This window comes from Lissotriton vulgaris, chromosome 8, assembly GCF_964263255.1.
Source record: "Lissotriton vulgaris chromosome 8, aLisVul1.2, whole genome shotgun sequence".
Lineage (NCBI taxonomy): Eukaryota > Metazoa > Chordata > Amphibia > Caudata > Salamandridae > Lissotriton > Lissotriton vulgaris.
In genome coordinates this window covers 109,172,546-109,190,728 of record NC_141696.1, presented here as the reverse complement: position 1 = coordinate 109,190,728, position 18,183 = coordinate 109,172,546, and the positions used below count along the sequence as shown (strand labels likewise).

The window sequence follows — 18,183 nt, the reverse complement described above, 5'->3', positions numbered from 1 at the left end:
ATTTTGCCACTGGTCAGCAGTCGACCAACCTGCCTTTAGCCATTGGTAGTGAATTGATCGCCTTCCTCTTGTTATTGGTTGACAGTTGACCCTATTGCCTTTAGACATTGTTTGTAAGAGGAACCTCCCCCTGCCATTTTGTCATTGGCTGGCAGTCGACAGACCTGTCTTTAGCAACTTTCTGCACTGAGTCCTGCAAGGGTGAATCATTCTACACTTTGTCTTGAACCCTTTTGCACTTTGTAGTTCCAGCAACCCACTGGATGTTGGCAATAGCTTATCTCAGAAGAAAACATTTCAACATTCATTTGACTTCTAAGAAACATACCAAGATATCTACTGAGTGCTGCCTTTTTCTTGCATTCCCTAACTCACTGAATAACGAAATCCGTAAACCTGCTGGGGCAAGGATTTACCAATCAGCAATGACTTCATTGAACAGTTTCCCCTAAACAAGCAGTTCATTTGTTAGTAATACAATAACATTTGCAACACAATAGGTTGACCAGCTGCCACCAACAGGGCACTTCACTACCTGACCTGAAGTATGGTCCCCTGGGGCTGTGCATCTCAATAAAGGCCAGGCACCTGAATAAAGGGGAGTGGCTGTCTCATTTAATCAGGAGAGGCCATGTGTGCAATCGGAATGAGGAGGATTTAAACGTAGGAGCTGCGCTACTCACCGTGTCGTCATCAAATCCCGCCAAGCGGATGACTTTATCTGCCACCACCGCGTTATTCAGATCCATCTCCACCGTATAAAGCCGCGCGCCCAGGGGCAGGGCCTGGGCTATTAGGACAGTTGCATAACCGCAGTACGTCCCCAGCTCCAGTACGTTGAGAGGGGCCTTGTCGTACACCAGACGATCCAGGATCTTACCTACAAGGAAACAGAAGGCCAAGGTAGAACAGAAATAAAGACCGATGAAGCCAGGACAGTAGAAGGCTTGTAAGACTCTCTTCTGACTTTCCTGATTCTATATATTACATTTAAAACTCAATGTGGGATTTATACCAGGGTTACACAGATTTTCAGGAAAACAGTAACTATACAAAGGTTTCTCTTTAGATTAATACATATTAATTTATGTCACGTGAATCACCAGAAAAGACAGGTTGTTGGGTGTCACATGGTCTGGCCATATGAAAAAATGTTTGGATGCAAGGCGAGAAATTAATTTTTCAACAACATCTACAAAACTACTGCAGCCGCATGCCTATAGCCACAAAAACATTTATTTGTGTGAAACCATCCTGAAGTTGAAAAAGGTGAAGAAGTGTTGGAATTCAAAGACTTTCAACCCATGAACTTCCTTGAGAAAAAACTTCAGTCAAAGTTTATTAAAGGTTGAAGGGGGTGAAACACAAACCTAAACACACAGCGACTTTCTCCACTAGAAAAGCCACGGAAGAAAGCACACAAAAATAAACCAATTTGTATGGCTATTGTCCATTTCATAAACTTTCTTGGTTGGGTGTGTGTTTGTACACTACCCACATGAACCCCAACCTGGGTTGCCCTAAAGCCAGGCGAGAGTATTTGCATGCATCCTGAGCCAACCAAGTCTTCAACTCTCCAGTCCTCACTTTTTGTGATGGTGTCTTAACTTGGACCCCCCCCCTTGACTAATGTGCACCAAACATGTCAGTACGTGTCTCTGGCACTTTGGGGCATATTAACAACAAAATGTTGGAGAGCGGAGCTGCCACAAATATGGCAGCGCCGCACTCTGACATTTTTGAAATCCAGGGATATGGTGTATTCACAAGAACACAGTGCACCCCTGTGTTTCCAATAGCGCTGGCACAAAAAACTGCCAAGCATCAGTGCAGGCAGCCTGCCGCCATCTTGCAAGGGTGCCTGCGCTGCAGGGATGATTGTTTATGTGTAGGAAGGGACACTTTCCTGCACATAAACAATCAAAAAAGGTTGATTTGCTCTTTCTATGTATGCTGCAGAATGCAGCACAGATGGAAAGAGCAAAAAACGAGGAGAAATTAATAATTTCACATCGTATCGCCATTGTAACTCCTGGTAGTCCATGGCATTAGGTTTTGGCGCTTGACAATCTGGGGCAGCGTCAAAAAGCAATGGGTGTTGCTGTGGAACGCTCACAGCAACACCCATTGCACGTCCCTTTGATGCAGAGGACGGCGGTGGAAAGGGGCATATTTACAAGGTGGTGTAAAGCCACGCTAAGTGGCTTAGTGCCACCTTGTATAGATGATAAAACAGTGACGCTCTAGTGGTGATAGGGGATTGTACATATGCCCCTTTGTTTCATCAGTGGTTGGTTCACAGTGGTCAAAGGGCTCTGCATGAGCAACGTTTTTAAGAATTAAATAATGTTTCTTGCTAAAGTAATCTGGTAATCTTAATTGCACAGAGTGTAATATGCTTTTTATTTCCATTGTTGAGAGTGGGGAGGGGCCATGACTTGTGAGAGGTGAAGCATCCAATGGGGTATGATGTCAAACCTTGTGACATCATACCCCAAACAATGCAACAAAGTTTACAAATGCTTACATCGGATAGGTACACACGCTTAAGCTAATGATTTGATTAACTGAAATGGCAATCTTCAAGTGTGGCAGGAAGTGGTTGCATCACGATGTCTTGTGCATGACACAACAAATTAAAGAAACAAAATAGAAAAAGATTGTAACAAATATTGTGCTGATCATGAAATGAGGGCAGGGTCACTTAAGACCCTGCAGAGCGGCAACACGTACACATACCTTTCTGTGGCCCCACATTGCTGAGGTACTCGCAGTGGTAGCACCACTGGTCGAATGTGTCGAGCACGTGCTGGGGGTCTCCTGGGATGGCGTGCGTCATGACGTACTGGAAGGCGCGCTCTTCGCGGGGGATGCCGGTCAGGTAGTCCTGCAGCTTGCGCACTATCACTGCCCGGTAGAATAGCAGGAAGTAATGACGGTAGCGGATAATCAGTGTGACCACGAAGGGAATGAATGCCAGGGCTATTGCCGGGGAGACCATCCTGGAAGCAGGAGAAAGAGCCTGGAATGAAACAGCAGCAAGGTTATGTGAAATAATTGCACTACAGACTCTTTCACTTGTCAACCCTATAATCTGTGTCCTATAAAGAACTCCCCATTTACAGAAAAGTCGACTGATGTGGGCGTTGGCGGGTGGCACACCCTCCGTCAAGGAAGTGGCGGTAAGAGCCTTTTCAGCCCACACTGACTACCACCCACCGTATTTAGAGAACTCTGCCTGCACGGAGGAGATTCCAATGCTTTCAGAAGAGCCGCCGGCACATCGGGTCCTCTGAAGCATTGACATTTTCTGGCAGAGTACCCTGCAGGCGCGCAACACCCATTGGGCTCACCGGGCTTCAGCCCCTCCCCCCCCTCCCCCCCCCCCCCCCCCCCCCCCCCCGTCGCCTCCTCTGCCCGGGCTAAGATGACACGCACTGAAATGGTGCAGGAAGGCTGCGCATCCGATCCGAGAATGTGATTGTTTTAATGATTTCTGAGAGGCCCAGCAGCCCGAGCCAGAGACAGCGAGCCTCTGAAAAGTTTCAGCGAGTGAACCGACCCCCCTGCCCTGACCTCTTGTGTTTCCTTTAGAGTGGCGTAGAGGTGAAATCCTTGCCTGAAGGCAGGGATTTCACCTAAGCACTTGATGGGTTGTGAGCATGGGGTGTGAAGATGTGCACAGCAGGGGGAAGGCATGGCCAGTTAAGGTGATGCTTTTCCTTTGTAAAGGAATTTCTGCTGGCATCTTAGCACAGGGTGTGCTGTCTGTGCACTTGTATAGATGTGTATTCCATAGAAGTGCACAGACCGCAAACCCTGGGCTATGGCGCCAGCAGGAATTAATTTACAAAGGAAAAGCTTCACCTGCACTGGCCATCCCTTTCCCCCTGCTGTCTGTGCATTTGACCCACATTGATCTACACAGTGAGACCTTCGGGAGGGGCTGGATGCCAGGACACAGTGCTGCTGATCAGCCAGACTCCACAGTATAGTATCAGAAGAGCAGGCAGCAGTTTTTTTGTGTAAGTTCCAGTAACTTTAATGCATTTTTCAGCACAGCATTACCTACTGCCTGCATATCTAGGTTACTGTGAATGTTGTTCTTGACTTACATACATAGAAACGTCAAAGAGGACAGTCCCCTCCAAATATGCAAATGTAGTGTAAGTTTGTAGTGTTTATTTTTTTTTGGGGTGCTAGTGGGTAATTTTAGAGTTCAGGGTGCCAGTGAGTAATTTTATGGTTCAGGGTGGGTTACGGATTGGGGTGCCAGGGGGTAATTTTAGGGTTCTGAGCGGGTATGGGTTTTGGGATTCCAGGGGGCAATTTTAGGGTTCAGGGTAGGTATGGGTTTTGGGGTGCCAGGGGACATTTTAGGGTTCAGCGTGGGTATGTGTTTTGGTGTGCCAGGGGTAATTTTAGGGTTCAGGGCAGGTGTGGGTTTTGGGGTGTCAGGGGGCAATTTTAGGGTTCAGGGTGGGTATGGGTGATGGGGTGCCAGGGGGGAATTTATGGTTCAGGGTGGGTATGGGTTATGGGGTGCCGGGGGAATTTATGGTTCAGCATGGGTATGGGTTTTGGGGTGCCAGGGGTAATTTTAGGTTTTAAGGCAGGTGTGGGTTTTCGGATGTCAGGGGGCTATTTTAGGGTTCAGGGTGGGTATGGGGTGCCAGGGGACATTTTAGGGTTCAGCATGGGTATGTGTTTTGGTGTGCCAGGGGTAATTTTAGGTTTCAGGGCAGGTGTGGGTTTTGGGGTGTCAGGGGGCAATTTTAGGGTTCAGGGTGGGTATGGGTTATGGGGTGCCAGCGGGGAATTTATGGTTCAGGGTGGGTATGGGTTATGGGGTGCCGGGGGGGGGAATTTATGGTTCAGCATGGGTATGGGTTTGGGGTGCCAGGGGTAATTTTAAGGTACATGGTAGGTGTGGGTTTTGGGGTGCCATGGGATTAATTTTAGGGTTCAGCGTGGGTATGTGTTTTATAGTGCCAGGGGTAATTTTAGGGTTTAGGGCAGGTGTGGGTTTGGGATGTCAGGGGGCTATTTTAGGGTTCATGGTGGGTATGGGTTATGGGGTGCCAGATGGGAATTTATGGTTCAGCATGGGTATGGCTATGGGTTTTGGGGTGCCTGGGGTAATTTTAAGGTTCAGGGTGGGTTTGGGTTTGGGGGGCAAGGGGGAATTTATGGTTCAGCATGGGTATGGTTTCTGGGGTGCCAGGGGTAATTTAAGGTTCAGGGCGGGTATGGGTTTTGGGGCTCCAGGGGGGTGATTTTAGGGTTCAGGGGGGTATTGGGTTTTGGGGTGCCAGGGGGTAATTTTAGGGTGTGGGGTGGGTATGGGTTTTGGGGTGCCGGGGAGGTATAATTTTAGGGATAGGATGGGTATGGGTTTTGGGGTGCCAGGGGTAATTATAGATTTCAGGGCGGGTATGGGTTTTAGAGTGTGAGGGGGTTAATTTTAGGGTTCAGCGTGGGTATGTGTTTTGGTGTGCCAGGGGTAATTTTAAGATTCAGGGTGTGTATGGGTTTTGGGGGGCAATACATCAAGCTAACAAAAATGTGTGCTTTAATTGTTGTCCAGTTTCAAATGCAGAATTCACCACATTTTTTTCTCAGCTTGACCTGAGCATTAACCGATCCTGATTATCTGCCATTTTAGCTCCGCCCCATTGATTTACATTAGCCACGCCCCTTCATCTGCCATGTTAGCCCCCCCCCGAAATTAAGATCTAGTTGCGCCCCTGGTACCCTGTCGACCAAAATCTGAATGAGGTCTGTTAAAGTCTGGGCCCAGTTACACAATTCTCTCTAAAGGGAACAGATCTTTCTAGTAGAGTGAGCGGTGAAAGGAAACAAATCACTAATTTTCGTTCCGAACCCAGCGCAACCAAAGTAGCGGCACATTAATCCACTCGACTGTTCGATCTGCGTTTAGTAGGTTCAATTGTAAATTCAGAAACAAATCAATGTAGATTAATCTTCGAAAGATCGTGTAACGGTACAAAAAGGTCAAGGTAAGTCCACATCTCCTTAAGAGATAGCAAAGCAAGCGACTAACTCTAAAATAATGACGCAGGCAGTCAAGAAGAAGAAATTAAGGTTAAATGACATCAGATGATTCTCTTTAACGAGCGAGAGTAAAGTAACTTTCCCTGCACTACCTTAATAAAGGCACCCTATATTGAAGCATTTAACTAAGTGCGTAATTAAATAAAATAGGAAGTAAGTTGTTAGAGTCTGTCTGTGGTGGATCAAGTAGCTTGAAGCCACACATGCAGAAGCATAGATCTGCTCTCTAAGGAAACCTAAGATGGACTCTCTCCCTCACAAAACACAGCTCATAATATCTGCCGTCGACTTGACACTCCTATGTGACTTCTCCTTGAGAAATTTCCATAGCTTTGGCTCAACTGGATACTTTCAGCACCTTTTCCCAGCTAGATAACAAATTAGCTCTCTTCGTCCTTGGTCATTCCTCTCCCGTGAGAACTCCTCTCCTTCCCCATGTTAGCAATTTCCTCAGCCAGCTCCATTGTCTCATGCTTTACTATCGACTAAGACAAAAATTCATTTATTCTAACTAATGAAACTTCTCCACACCTGCATTAGAAACAAAATGAGACAAAACATTCCATAGCGAAGGCTGAACATAATCAAAACATGAGATTTTGACGTGAGTTTTTCTGAAACAGAAAACGTTAGGCTGAAAAGAAATAACACATGAAATCAAACTAACATATGTATTAGGCCTCAAATTAACTATCGGCTTTGGCTAGTGCACTGGATTTCAAACACATCATTTCTATAATGCATATGCATAAATACAATGCAACAACTATAGAGGTGTTGTTATAAGTATACTTTCACATAATTAATTCAGATCATATGCATGAACCTAAAACACTAGTTACACACTCCTGGTTACATCTCTCACGATAAGACAGTCTGTGTTAATTTCTCCTGTCATGTAAATATGCAAATTGTCACATAACTTTATTAATCACGTTCTAAATGTATAGTTCAAATAAAGTATTTTCGATTTGCATTACTTCACTCTTTTAGTACATTAGTTACAACAGAGTATATATTTAGTGCTGACTATTCATTAGTATGATGCACTTCTACATCATCTTCATATGGGATCAGGATTACGCTTCTTCAGATCCAAAGTCGTCACATGAATGTACACATTAGTGCTCACATTCTAACACACATCAGTGCACCAGAACAAGCGTGTGAGCTGGGTTCTTCCTTATTTGAAACAGCTATTTCTCAAGTCTCACTCGCTGTGAGTGAGATACATAAATCTGGAGGTTGGGATGAGCCCGCACACCAGGCTGGATGTTACTCTACTGTATGATTTCTTTCTTTTCGATATTCTGTTTTGTCCCAGTACTCCTCCCTGGATGTTAGTCTGCACCAGGGAGTCACAGCGCCCCTATGAAGAAGCATGTCAGTCATTAAGTGGGTGAGGGCAGTATTTACACCCTTTTGGGATTCCAAAATTGGGTCATATATTTCCAGCTCTTACTTCTCTCTTTTGCGTAGGTGAAGAATGGTTTTTCTAAATTTTTATTGAAAAAATGAGTTTTTTTAAGCAGGAGGGGACTGGCTGGCCCACGTCCTAGAGGGTATTATACACAGAAAAATTGTTCCCGAGTTATTATCTTTAGTTACTAGTCCTTCTCAAGCAGTGAGTAGTATAGTTTGTTGTTGCATGAGGGAAGACTCAAGCTCTCTTCCCCTTTTCTCTGGATTAATTAAATCCAGGAGAACTGAAGCCATCCCGAGTGTCTCGGATATCCGCATGAGATGTCTGCGTCTGCACAGCGAATGGCACATTTTCTGTAATCTGGTGCAGCGCAATGCAGATCGAGAATTTGCAGTTTGACTCGTAATTACTTTTCTATAATCTATGCTTCTGTAGTCAGCCCTGTAGTCCTGTATATATCCGACCCCAGTTCTTTGAAGGGGGATTTTAGATCTGCACACGTACCTACTTTACACTTTTTTTTTGTTGTAAATTTTTTTATTTTGCAGACAAAAAAAAAGGAACATTAAACAAAAGGTACCACATACGGCGCACAGATGGGCCCACACAGTGGGAAAGCGTTAAAATCAGATGAGGCAATGCTGCAACACCAGAAAGCCAGTGGATGAGAGGCCTCGTCAGTTGTAAGTGTCGGCAGTCCTGTTCCTATCCCCCAACATGGGGTCGCTCAGTTAGCGCAGCCGACAAGGAGTCCAGAATCGCCCTGTCCTCTAGGTGAGCCTCATCTCATCGATATAACTGTGCCAAAGTAGCACCCAACCCCAGTCCCCCACAACTCCCCCCCCCCTCCCGTGACGGTGCCGCTCACCTCCCCCATTCATCCAACAGGCACACTCTAGAGCTGAAATAGATGTAAATTCCTCAGTGATGCCGGGCAAACTGCCGAGGGCAAACCAGTAGAGAGAAAGGACACCAAGGGGCCCCACACGTGTTTGAAATTTTTGTAGTTGCCTAGGAATATGTCCGCCATTCTCTCGAGACTCAGGAGCCTCCACAATCTAGCGTGCCAAAGGGAGATCGCCGGGGCCTCCTTCCGCTTCCAGGCCGAAGCCAACGTGAGTTTGGCCGCGCCGAGACACAGCCAAAGGATCTTTTTGTCAGCTCGTGTCTGGTGTTCAAGGCCAGGGTCTCTCAAACCCAGTAGCACGAACTCCGGGGAGTCGTCGACAGGGTACTTCAGGATGTCTTTAATATGGGACAAGATCTCGACCCAGAAGGGTTTGATGATTGGGCAGTCCCACCAAATATGGCGGAAGTCCCCCAGGAGGCCGCAGCCCCTCCAGCACCTGTCCGTGACAGCCGGGTAAATGCGATGAAGTCGAGCCGGGACCATGTACCACTGCGTAAGGGTTTTAAAATGCGCCTCCCTCAGGAGAATGGAGTGATTAAATTGTGTCATGTCTTTCCAAAGTGCTGACCACTCTCCGTCAGTGATATCCCTCCCTACCATCTCCTCCCATTGCTCCATGTAGCGCGGTCTGGGGGAAAGGGCCGAACGAAGCAGCAGTCGGTACAGAAAGGAGATGGCCCCCTTCATGGTGGATGTCTTCAGGAGAAAGGCCTCAAAGTCGGACAGAGGTCTCGTCGCAGCCTCCCGCACACCCGGTGACGTGGCCCAGTGGAGCAATTGTAAATGCCTGTATCGCTCCACCGGCTGCACTTGGTAGTCCCGCACGCAGTTCCCAAACGTCAGGGGATCGGGGCCGTGGAACAGGTGAAGTAGCGCCCGACATCCCCCCTCCCTCCAGGCGTCAAAGGGGCCCTCGGTGAGTGCCGGTGGGAACTCCGGATTGAAATGCAATGGAGTGAATGGGGACGGAAAGGTCGTCCACCTCTCGTCGCCCGCCAGGGTATCCCAGACTTTCAGCGTAGTCCCCGTGGGGGTGCTAATATACGCGTTCGCCGGGCGGTCCCGCTTCGGCTTCCAGGCCAGATCCCAGATGGACCGGCCCGCCACACTCCAATCCATATGCAGCCAGTGTTTGTCGGAAAACTGCTGGGACCATTCCACCATGACTCTGAGTTGGGCAGCTTTGTAGTAGAGGTGGAAATCCGGAAGACCGACCCCCCCGTCATTCCGTGGACGTCGCAGGAGTGTAAACGAAAGGCGCGCCCGACCACCCTGCCAGACAAATTTCAACATCATCGATTTAAGGTGGCTAAAAAAGGAGGAGTTCAGTGGGATCGGTAGGGCCTGGAACAGGTACAGATATTTGGGGAGAAGGACCATTTTGATAGCGTGCACCCGTCCCAGCCAGGATAGGAATTTTGGTTTCCATTTCTCCAGTTCCGCCCGTGATTTGGCCAAGAGGGGCGGGAAGTTGGCTGCGAATAAGCCGCCCACCGTAGGGGTGAGGTGAACTCCCAGGTATAGAATGGAGCCCGAGGCCCAGGCCAGTGGTGTCGTCGCTCTCACCCGTGCCACCTCGGCCTGAGATAGGGTCAGGTTCAGGACATACGACTTGCCGTACTTAACTTTGAAGCCGGCCACTGCTTCAAATTCCAGCAATATATCTCGAACACACGGAAGAGAGTTAGCGGGGTCGGCCACTGATAGCAAGATGTCATCCGCAAAAAGGGTGATTTTGTGCTGTTCCCCTGTGAATGGGATGCCCTTCACCCCCTCGTGCTCCCGAACCGCCATCGCCAGGGGCTCAATGCTGAGCGCAAACAACAAGGGCGAGAGGGGGCATCCCTGCCTGGTGCCTCGTGAGTGCCGGAAGAAGGCCGATAGGTGGCCGTTCACTGCCACCCTCGAGTGTGGGCTGCAGGAGTTGGCTCTCACCATAGCGATGAATCGATCGGAGAAACCAAACGCCTGTAGCGTGTGGAATAAGAAGCCCCAGTCCACTCGGTCGAAGGCCTTCTCTGCGTCCAGACCCACCAAGACCGCCGGGATGCGGAACTTGTCCGCCTTCTCAATAAGGTGGATTACCCTCCTAGTATTATCGTGCGTCTGGTGGCCTTTAATGAAGCCGGATTGGTCCGCGTGGATAATCGTCGGCAGCAGATCCTGTAGCCGACTTGCTAAAATAGCCGAGTATAGCTTCGCGTCGATATTGAGTGAGGCTATGGGGCGGTATGAGGCACATAGCTCCGGGTCCTTCCCTGGCTTTGGCAGGACTGTGATCACTGCCTCCGCGAGGGTCCCGGAATTGATCCCAGGTCCAACCATATCGTTAAAGAGGGCGACCAGGAAGTCGCACATCTCAGTCGCATAGGTCTGATAGAAAACTGCAGTGAACCCATCGGGTCCGGGGGCTTTGTGTAATTTCAAGGTTTTGATGGCAGAGAGGACCTCCTCCCTCGTGATCGGAGCATCGAGTAAATCATTCCAGGCCCCGGAGACCTGCGGAAGCGATAAGCGCTGCAGGAACTCCCGTTGTTTAGCAGTATCCAGCTCTTCCCCCTTGTACAAAGCGGCGTAGAAGCGGCCAAAGACGTCCGCCTTCTCCCCGTCACAATGATGGAGCGCACCCGCGGGATCTCTAATCCCACCTATGTACTCACGCTCCCTCTTGTCCCTCAGTTGTCGGGCCAAGTGCCTGCCAATCTTGTTACCACTGGAGTAGGAGTGCCGTCCCAGCCTCAGGAGGGTGAGCTCGGCCCTATTCGTATAATGTGCCTTCAGCTTGCCCCTAACCGCCGTCAGGGGATGCAGGGTTATTCTCGAGGGATTAGCTTTGTGCTCCCTCTCAAGCTTAAGCACCTCGGCTTCTAGCGCCTCCCTCTCCTTCCTACGTAGAGCGTTCAATTGCGAATTGAGGCCCAGGCACGTCCCCCTAATCGTCGCCTTAAAGGCGTCCCACGTGGTCATCAGGGATGTGTCCGACGGGGGGTTGCAAGCAAAAAAGTCACGAATGGCCAAACGTAAGGCTTGATGGGACACCTCGTCCCTGGCTACCGAAGCCGGGAAGTACCACTTCCGGTTTGCGGTGTTAGGAGGTGACCAACGAAGCGTGAGCACCATGAGGCTGTGGTCCGACACAGATATCGGGAGAATGGCGGCATCTAGAATGTTCCCTCTAAGGGATTGACTAAGGAAGACGTAATCCAAACGGGAGTAGGAGTGGTGCACATGGGAAAAGAACGTATAGTCCTTCACATCAGGGTGAAAAAACCTCCATCCATCAACTAGACCCATCTCCTCCACCCCACGCTGCGTAGCCTCAGAAAAGACCCCCGTGTCCGCCCGCCTCCCCCCCGAGCTATCCATATCCCTGTCCCAAACCAAATTATAATCACCCAACATGAACACGAGACCTTCTGCAAAGTCCCCCACCTTAGCCAGTAATTCCTGCATGAACTTATTCTGACCTGCATTAGGCAGGTAGAGCACAACAAACGTACAAAGCCTACCCTGAATGTGCCCTTTGACCATCAGCCACCTTCCCTCCCTGTCGCTGCGGACCCCCATTGGTTGAAAATGCAACGCTGCTTTGAACAGTAAAGCCACCCCCCGATGCTTCGTGACAGCTGAGGACCTGTACACAATGGGGTACGCCCTATGGCGGAGCCGCATTTCATCCTTTCGCGCCAAGTGAGTTTCTTGCAACCCTACCACATCAAGGTGATGGTCCACCACATATTTCAGGACCTTCTGTCGCTTCTGAGGAGAGTTCAAGCCCTTGACATTCCATGTACCTATACTAATTGGCATGGCAAACACAAAACACAGACCCCGCTGTCAGTAATACAATTGGCGCCCATTCCGCATTCCTCCCCTCCCCCCGGCAGCGTGCACCCAAACGTTTCCAGAATAGTCGCTGAATCATCCCCACTGCAGCAAAGTACGCACTCAACCACACACACTCCGCATTCACCCCCAATGGCCTCCCGTCACGGGTCCCCCCCCTCCATCCCCAAGAACCCCCAACCGAACCCCCCCCTAAACAATACAGAACATTGTACAAAATCAGAAAAAAAAGTGCAGTAACAATACTCATCGAGATCAGTAGGCCGAAGTCCGTAGGAGGCCACCAATCAAGAGACAGGCCGGAGGAATGAAACCACTATTCCCCTTGGCCACAATCGAGGTCGTCTCCTACCAGAGTACTTTCAGAACCCTCGATCAGAAGGCCCGAGCCTCTCCGGCGCCGATCCGCCATTCCTCGGGGATCACGCCGCCCCAGAGCTATGCTGTGAGTCGGCCAACGTGGCCGAGGCCACCGAAGCGACTGCTGCTCCCCGTTCCTGCAGGCTGGCAGAAAGGTCCGGGCGCTGTCTAGCAGGGGAACCGGCGGGGGAACGCCCTACCCTGTGCCATGAGTTCGAACGGCGGCGTCGCCGAGACGGGGAGGCCGCCGCGGCCTGCGAGGACGGCACATCCTCCAGCCCCAAAAGCTCTTTTGCCGCCTGGAGCGTGCGGATTTGAGCTAGGCGGTTCTGCCACCTGAAGATGATCCTGAAAGGGTGTCCCCAGGAATAGGCGATGCCCCTCTCTCTCAGAAACGATGTGACAGGTCGGAATTCCCTCCGCTTTTGCAAGGTGGAAGCAGCCAAGTCCTGATATAGTTGTGGCCGATGACCCCGGAATTGCAGCGACTCGATGGTCCGGGCTTTCCGAAGAATCCTTTCCTTAAGCTGGAAATCGTGGACGCACACCAGGATGTCAGGGGGAGGTCCCCCCCCGCGACGTGGCAATCCCACCCGGTGCACTCTGTCCATCTGTATCTCTTTCGTGTCTGCCTCATCAAGGACCTGGAGAAACAGCTCCTGGACGTACCCCCTTAGATCCCCCGCCTCACCGTCCCACGGGACCGCCCGTATTCGGATGTTGTTTCTACGGGAGCGGTTCTCAAGGTCTTCCGTATGTAGTTGTAGGTCCAAATTTTGCTCGGTGAGGCGGATGATGTCCTGCTGGAGCATATGAATATCGGTGGCCACACTCAGATCCTTGTCTTCCAGGGTCGCCACCCTCTCGCCTATGCCGTCCACGTCTCTCCGCACCTCTCGCAAGTCGGAGGCGAGTTGCGCCCTGAGCTCGGATATGTCCTCCTTGATTGAGGCAAACAACTCCGACATGAAAGCCTTCGTCGCTGGGGCGTCTTCATCCGAGGGCTTCGACGACCCACTCGCTCCAGGGGAGGCCGGTTGTTGGGAGGATTTCGAGGCGTTGTCCTTCCCCTGGTTCCGTTTGCGCGGCAAAGTAGACATGGCGACTCACAGCGCCTCGTGCCGGCGCCACGTGGCTGCGGAAAGTAGCGAGGCCTGCAGGCGGTCCAAGTGCTCGGGAGGGCGCTCGCCGGCGCCACCAAGTATGACCAGTCCCCCGCACACAGGTGCTCGATCTGTGGGTGTCTCCGGTGCCCAAGGCGGGAAACCCCGAGAGCCGGTGTCCGTATGCCTTAGCCCTCCAGGCCTCCACCCAACACGTGTCGCACCATCAGCCAGCGGGAGAGTCACTCCTCTGCTCCTTCGTAGTCACGGCTGTGCACAGCACCCAGGCCCCGCGCCTCGTGGAGCGGTGCAATGGCGGGCCTCGAAAGTCCAATCAGGCCGCAGGCGCCAACCGCGAAAGTAGGGACGGGCGGCGTAGATAGTAGAGAGTTGCTGCTAGTCCCAGCGCCACTGCAGTGCCAGGGGCCGGCGCCCCACCTCCCCCAGGTGTGGTGGGGTACGATCTGGGTTCCGCCGTCAGGACCTCCGTCGCCCAGGTGCAGTTCCGATCAGCCTTCCGTCTACTCCAATGCCTGCAGGCGGATTTAGGGCCCCGCCCTTCGACCGCGCCGTGCCTCGATGTCCGGAGAGCCCGGGGTCTCACAGGCCGTGGGTTACGTTCGATCTTTAAGGCGCTCCCGGGATCACACTGCCTCGGCGACCCCACCAAAGTCTGCCGCTCCGTCAGGCGGTCTTCCCCGCCGCTGTCGGGGCGCGTGGGCACCCCCAAGATCGTGCTTTTAGATGCTTTGCTGGATCAGCGCCGGAGCGGCACGGAAAGGCGTCCTACTCCGCCGCCATCTTGGCCACGCCCCCCCCCTACTTTACACTTTTATTCACATGAAGTGTGACTTGCAAAAAGAGTTACAAACCAGCCCCCTAGTATCTACTGTAAGACCTGTTAACTGAGAAAAGTGCCAGACTTCTCGAGTTCCTCATGTCCCATGCCCCAGTCTAGCTTGTTTGTCCTTGCAGTATTAGCATGCACCAGGATGCAAAGCAAAATCCTGTTCTGGATGTGTTGCTCAACTTAAGAGCGCTTCTCCACATCCTCGCAGATCATTGCAGAAGGTTCTCCGGGTCCGCAGAAGTCCCCAAACTGTGATTATCAGAGTACTGAGAAAGGGCATTATACAATTGCACGCAACAGTGCACGCAGGGGTGTCCAACATAAGACCATTAGGGCTGGGTTAATGAAAGAGGTTCAGGATCTCTGCTGGCTATGTGAAAGCATTCCATTTCCTCCAATTGTATGCACATTTCTTTTATGTCGATAGCTGGGATTCTGGACTGGATCCATCATCCTGGACCTACTCTGGTTGTCTCTACAGAAAGATGTGCTGCAGTGTGCAAACCTGCCAAGAATCGCAGATCCATACACAACTATCTACTCCAGTCCAGTTATTTTCTTTGGATTCTGGGACATGTACTCTTGTTTTATAGTGGGAAACATGAGAACACAAATCCGAGAATGCAAGGGAAAAACGTGAACTAGAGCATGTATTTTTGTGCTGATGCTTTAAGTAAAAAGAAAAAAAGTGCCAGTATAGGCTGAATGCCTGAAAAAGTATGTGCACACATGCGTCACCACGGATGTGCATGCCTACTAAATGATACTACTCATGACAATGGAGAAGAATGCAGAGCAGCAAAAAGTTATCCAGTGCTTTTGACCCTGTTGATCACTGTATAGTCTGGTCCAAATTAAAAGTGCTCATGGAGTCGCTCGGGACCTAAGACGGCCGCCTAGTCACAGAGCTCCATGCCGCACTGGAGATCGCGGATGTGATTTCGGCGGTTCCAACGCCGTTTTCATTATTATGCGGGTGTATCCTCAGCTCTGAACACCTTCTCTACATGAGGATATCTTTGTTGCTCACTATGTTACTGGATTAAGACCAATTTTCTTCACGTAACTATTAAGTTGCTTTAGCGACCTCCATTTTGTATCCTAACTTACATTACTTTTCGTCAAATTTCAATACTCTGCACTCTGGAATGCCATTTTTAACACTTTTTACTATTTTTGTTGCATTTTCTTCGGCTGACCAGTATTTCTTTAGGATGTATGACGTTACAACGCATACTTTTACCACGCATACCATTACAATGCGGTATTTACAATGAATACCGTTACAACGCATAGCGCTTAGAGGTGCTGGATAGTGGTAAGTATAATTTTATATTCCAACTCCAGTCCCCGTGGACACTAGGGAAGGTGTTTGATATAAAATTATACTTATTCCCTATCCTAGAGCGCCCCCCAGCGCAATGCGTTGTAATGGTATGCGTGGTAATGCCTGCGTTGTAATGGTAGTGCGTGGTAAAAACTTCGTTGTAACAGTTGTATACCATTTCTTTATTGGGAGGTCCAATTATTTATCACAATATTGGACTCTTGTGAAGTATTTTACGTCAAATTATTTGTGCATTATTAGACAAGCCTTTTCTTGGTCCCTGACGGTGTTGTTTCATGGGTAGGAGAAAAAATGTACTACACTCCTCCAAAAAACTTAAATCCAGTGAACCAGTGTCTTGTCCTGCTTACTCTGCAGCCCCCAATAATTCCTCTCAGCCTTCTGAGGTATTGGCGCAATTGGCGGATTCTCGCCCTACAGCTTTGCTGACCATGGTGTCTAAATCACAATTACCTTTGTCTACCATCAAGAGAATTAAACAAGATTCTCTCTCCCCTCCTAAATCTGTTTCTCCTGTCTCTTTGGATATCGTTTTGGAGGAAATTCGTGCTCTAAGACCATTTATTGAGGAAACAAACTCTCGTTTGCAGACTCTGCAAAATAAGTGGTCTATGGATTCCTGCCTTTCTGTGGTGGAACAACAAATCAGTGACGTACAGGATTCATCTTCCAGAATTTAAATTTTGGAGACGGAGGTTCCACAACTAAGAAGATCGACTGAAGATCTCGAACATAGAAATCATCGTAACAATCTTTGCTCGTATGGGCCTCCTTAAGGTCTTGAGGGTGATGACCCTGTTACGTATTTTACCACTTTTCTTCCACAGCTCTTGGACCTTCCTGCTATAACCAAACTAAATACTCAATGGACACATAGACTCGGTCCATGTTTGTCTTCCTCATCTGCTCCATCTAACCCTTGTGGAGTAATTCTCCTAATTCTGCAATTCACAGATCTGCTACAAGACCTAAATGCAGCTAAAACCAAGAAGCACCCGAATTGGCATGGCACAAAATTGTTTATTTCTCAAGATATTACACAGCCACCGCTTCGTCCTGCTCTTCGCTCTCTGGGTGCTCGATATGGCTTATTCCACCCGTGCTTATTTAAGGTCAACTTTTTGAACAAGAATTCCACATTTGAGGATCCAGCAGATCTCAGCAAATTCATCCATTCTCATTCTACTTCCTCAATGGAGATCGCTGGTCCTTCTCCTAATACTTGACTTTAATTGGTCCTTCTGTAATGTTCATATCTTTGATTCTGCTTTTATTGAAGCATTTTATTTAGTTTCATTATCTTTTTGTTTACATACTCTCCAATTCTTATTTCAAGTTCTTCGGATCCCATTTTGTACCTGCCTCATGTTCCTGCTCTTGTCTATGTTTAATTGACATCCCGGTGTGGTGCGTTGCCCTTTGTTACGTGTGCCGTCCTTGTTGTCCGTTGCCGGCTCTCATCTTTGCCTTGTGTTCCCCTGTGAAGGTACGTATTACAGTCAGCACTTTTGGCATGTACTGACTGCCCTTACTCTTATTTCTTTTCCCCTTTTATTTTATTTATTTATTTTATTGAATTTGTAAAGCGCTACAGCTACCCAAACGGGTTTCCCGGCGCTGATTGTCACAATTCCGGGAGGGAATTCCACAGTCTGGGTCCCAAGTTGGCAAATGCACCGCCCCCCATTCTGGACAACCTATACTTAGGAGCATAGAATAAGTGTTGAGAGGAGGAACGGAGCAAACGGGAAGGAGAATAGGGCTTAACAAGCGACTGAAGATAAAGGGGAGCCACACCCATCTTAATCTTGTGCATATAGCATAGCGCCTTGAGCTTTATACGGCTTTCCACACGGAGCCAATGAAGTTCCCTCAGGCGTTCTGTAATGTGGTCTGATTTACGACATCCACAAAGGAGTCGAGCGGCCGCATTTTGTACCAGTTGGAGACGGCGGGTGACCGCCTTGGTGGACCCCAGATAGAGTACGTTGCCATAGTCCAATCTGTTGGGTTGAGGGCCCATTCCACTCGGGCCACGGCGGCTACTACTGCCCTGAGTCGGGGATTCCCCTTGCAGGACATTTGTCAGCCAGCTACGTGGGCCTCGCTGCACACGTTTGCCAGACACTACTGACTGGACAGTCAAGTCCGGAGGGATGGCTTCTTTGGTGTTCCGTCCTCCAGGACTTTCTGGTGTGAATATTGGTTCGCAGACCCAGCACCTGGGTTGGTATTGCTGGAGTATCTATTCTAAGGTAAGGAATCTAA

At 49.6% G+C, this 18,183-nt stretch overlaps 1 protein-coding gene across 1 annotated transcript in view; it reads right to left on the bottom strand.

Annotated features, from left to right (window-relative positions):
* Positions 1-18,183, bottom strand: part of LOC147693558 (transmembrane O-methyltransferase homolog) — a 94,018-nt gene that overhangs the window by 19,988 nt on the left and 55,847 nt on the right. Inside the window, exons 2-3 of the mRNA XM_086933776.1 lie at positions 2,740-3,022; positions 684-880 (exon numbers count right to left, since the gene is read on the bottom strand). Coding sequence (XP_086789902.1) covers positions 684-880; positions 2,740-3,022 — 480 coding nt within the window. The remainder of the gene's footprint in view (positions 1-683; positions 881-2,739; positions 3,023-18,183) is intronic.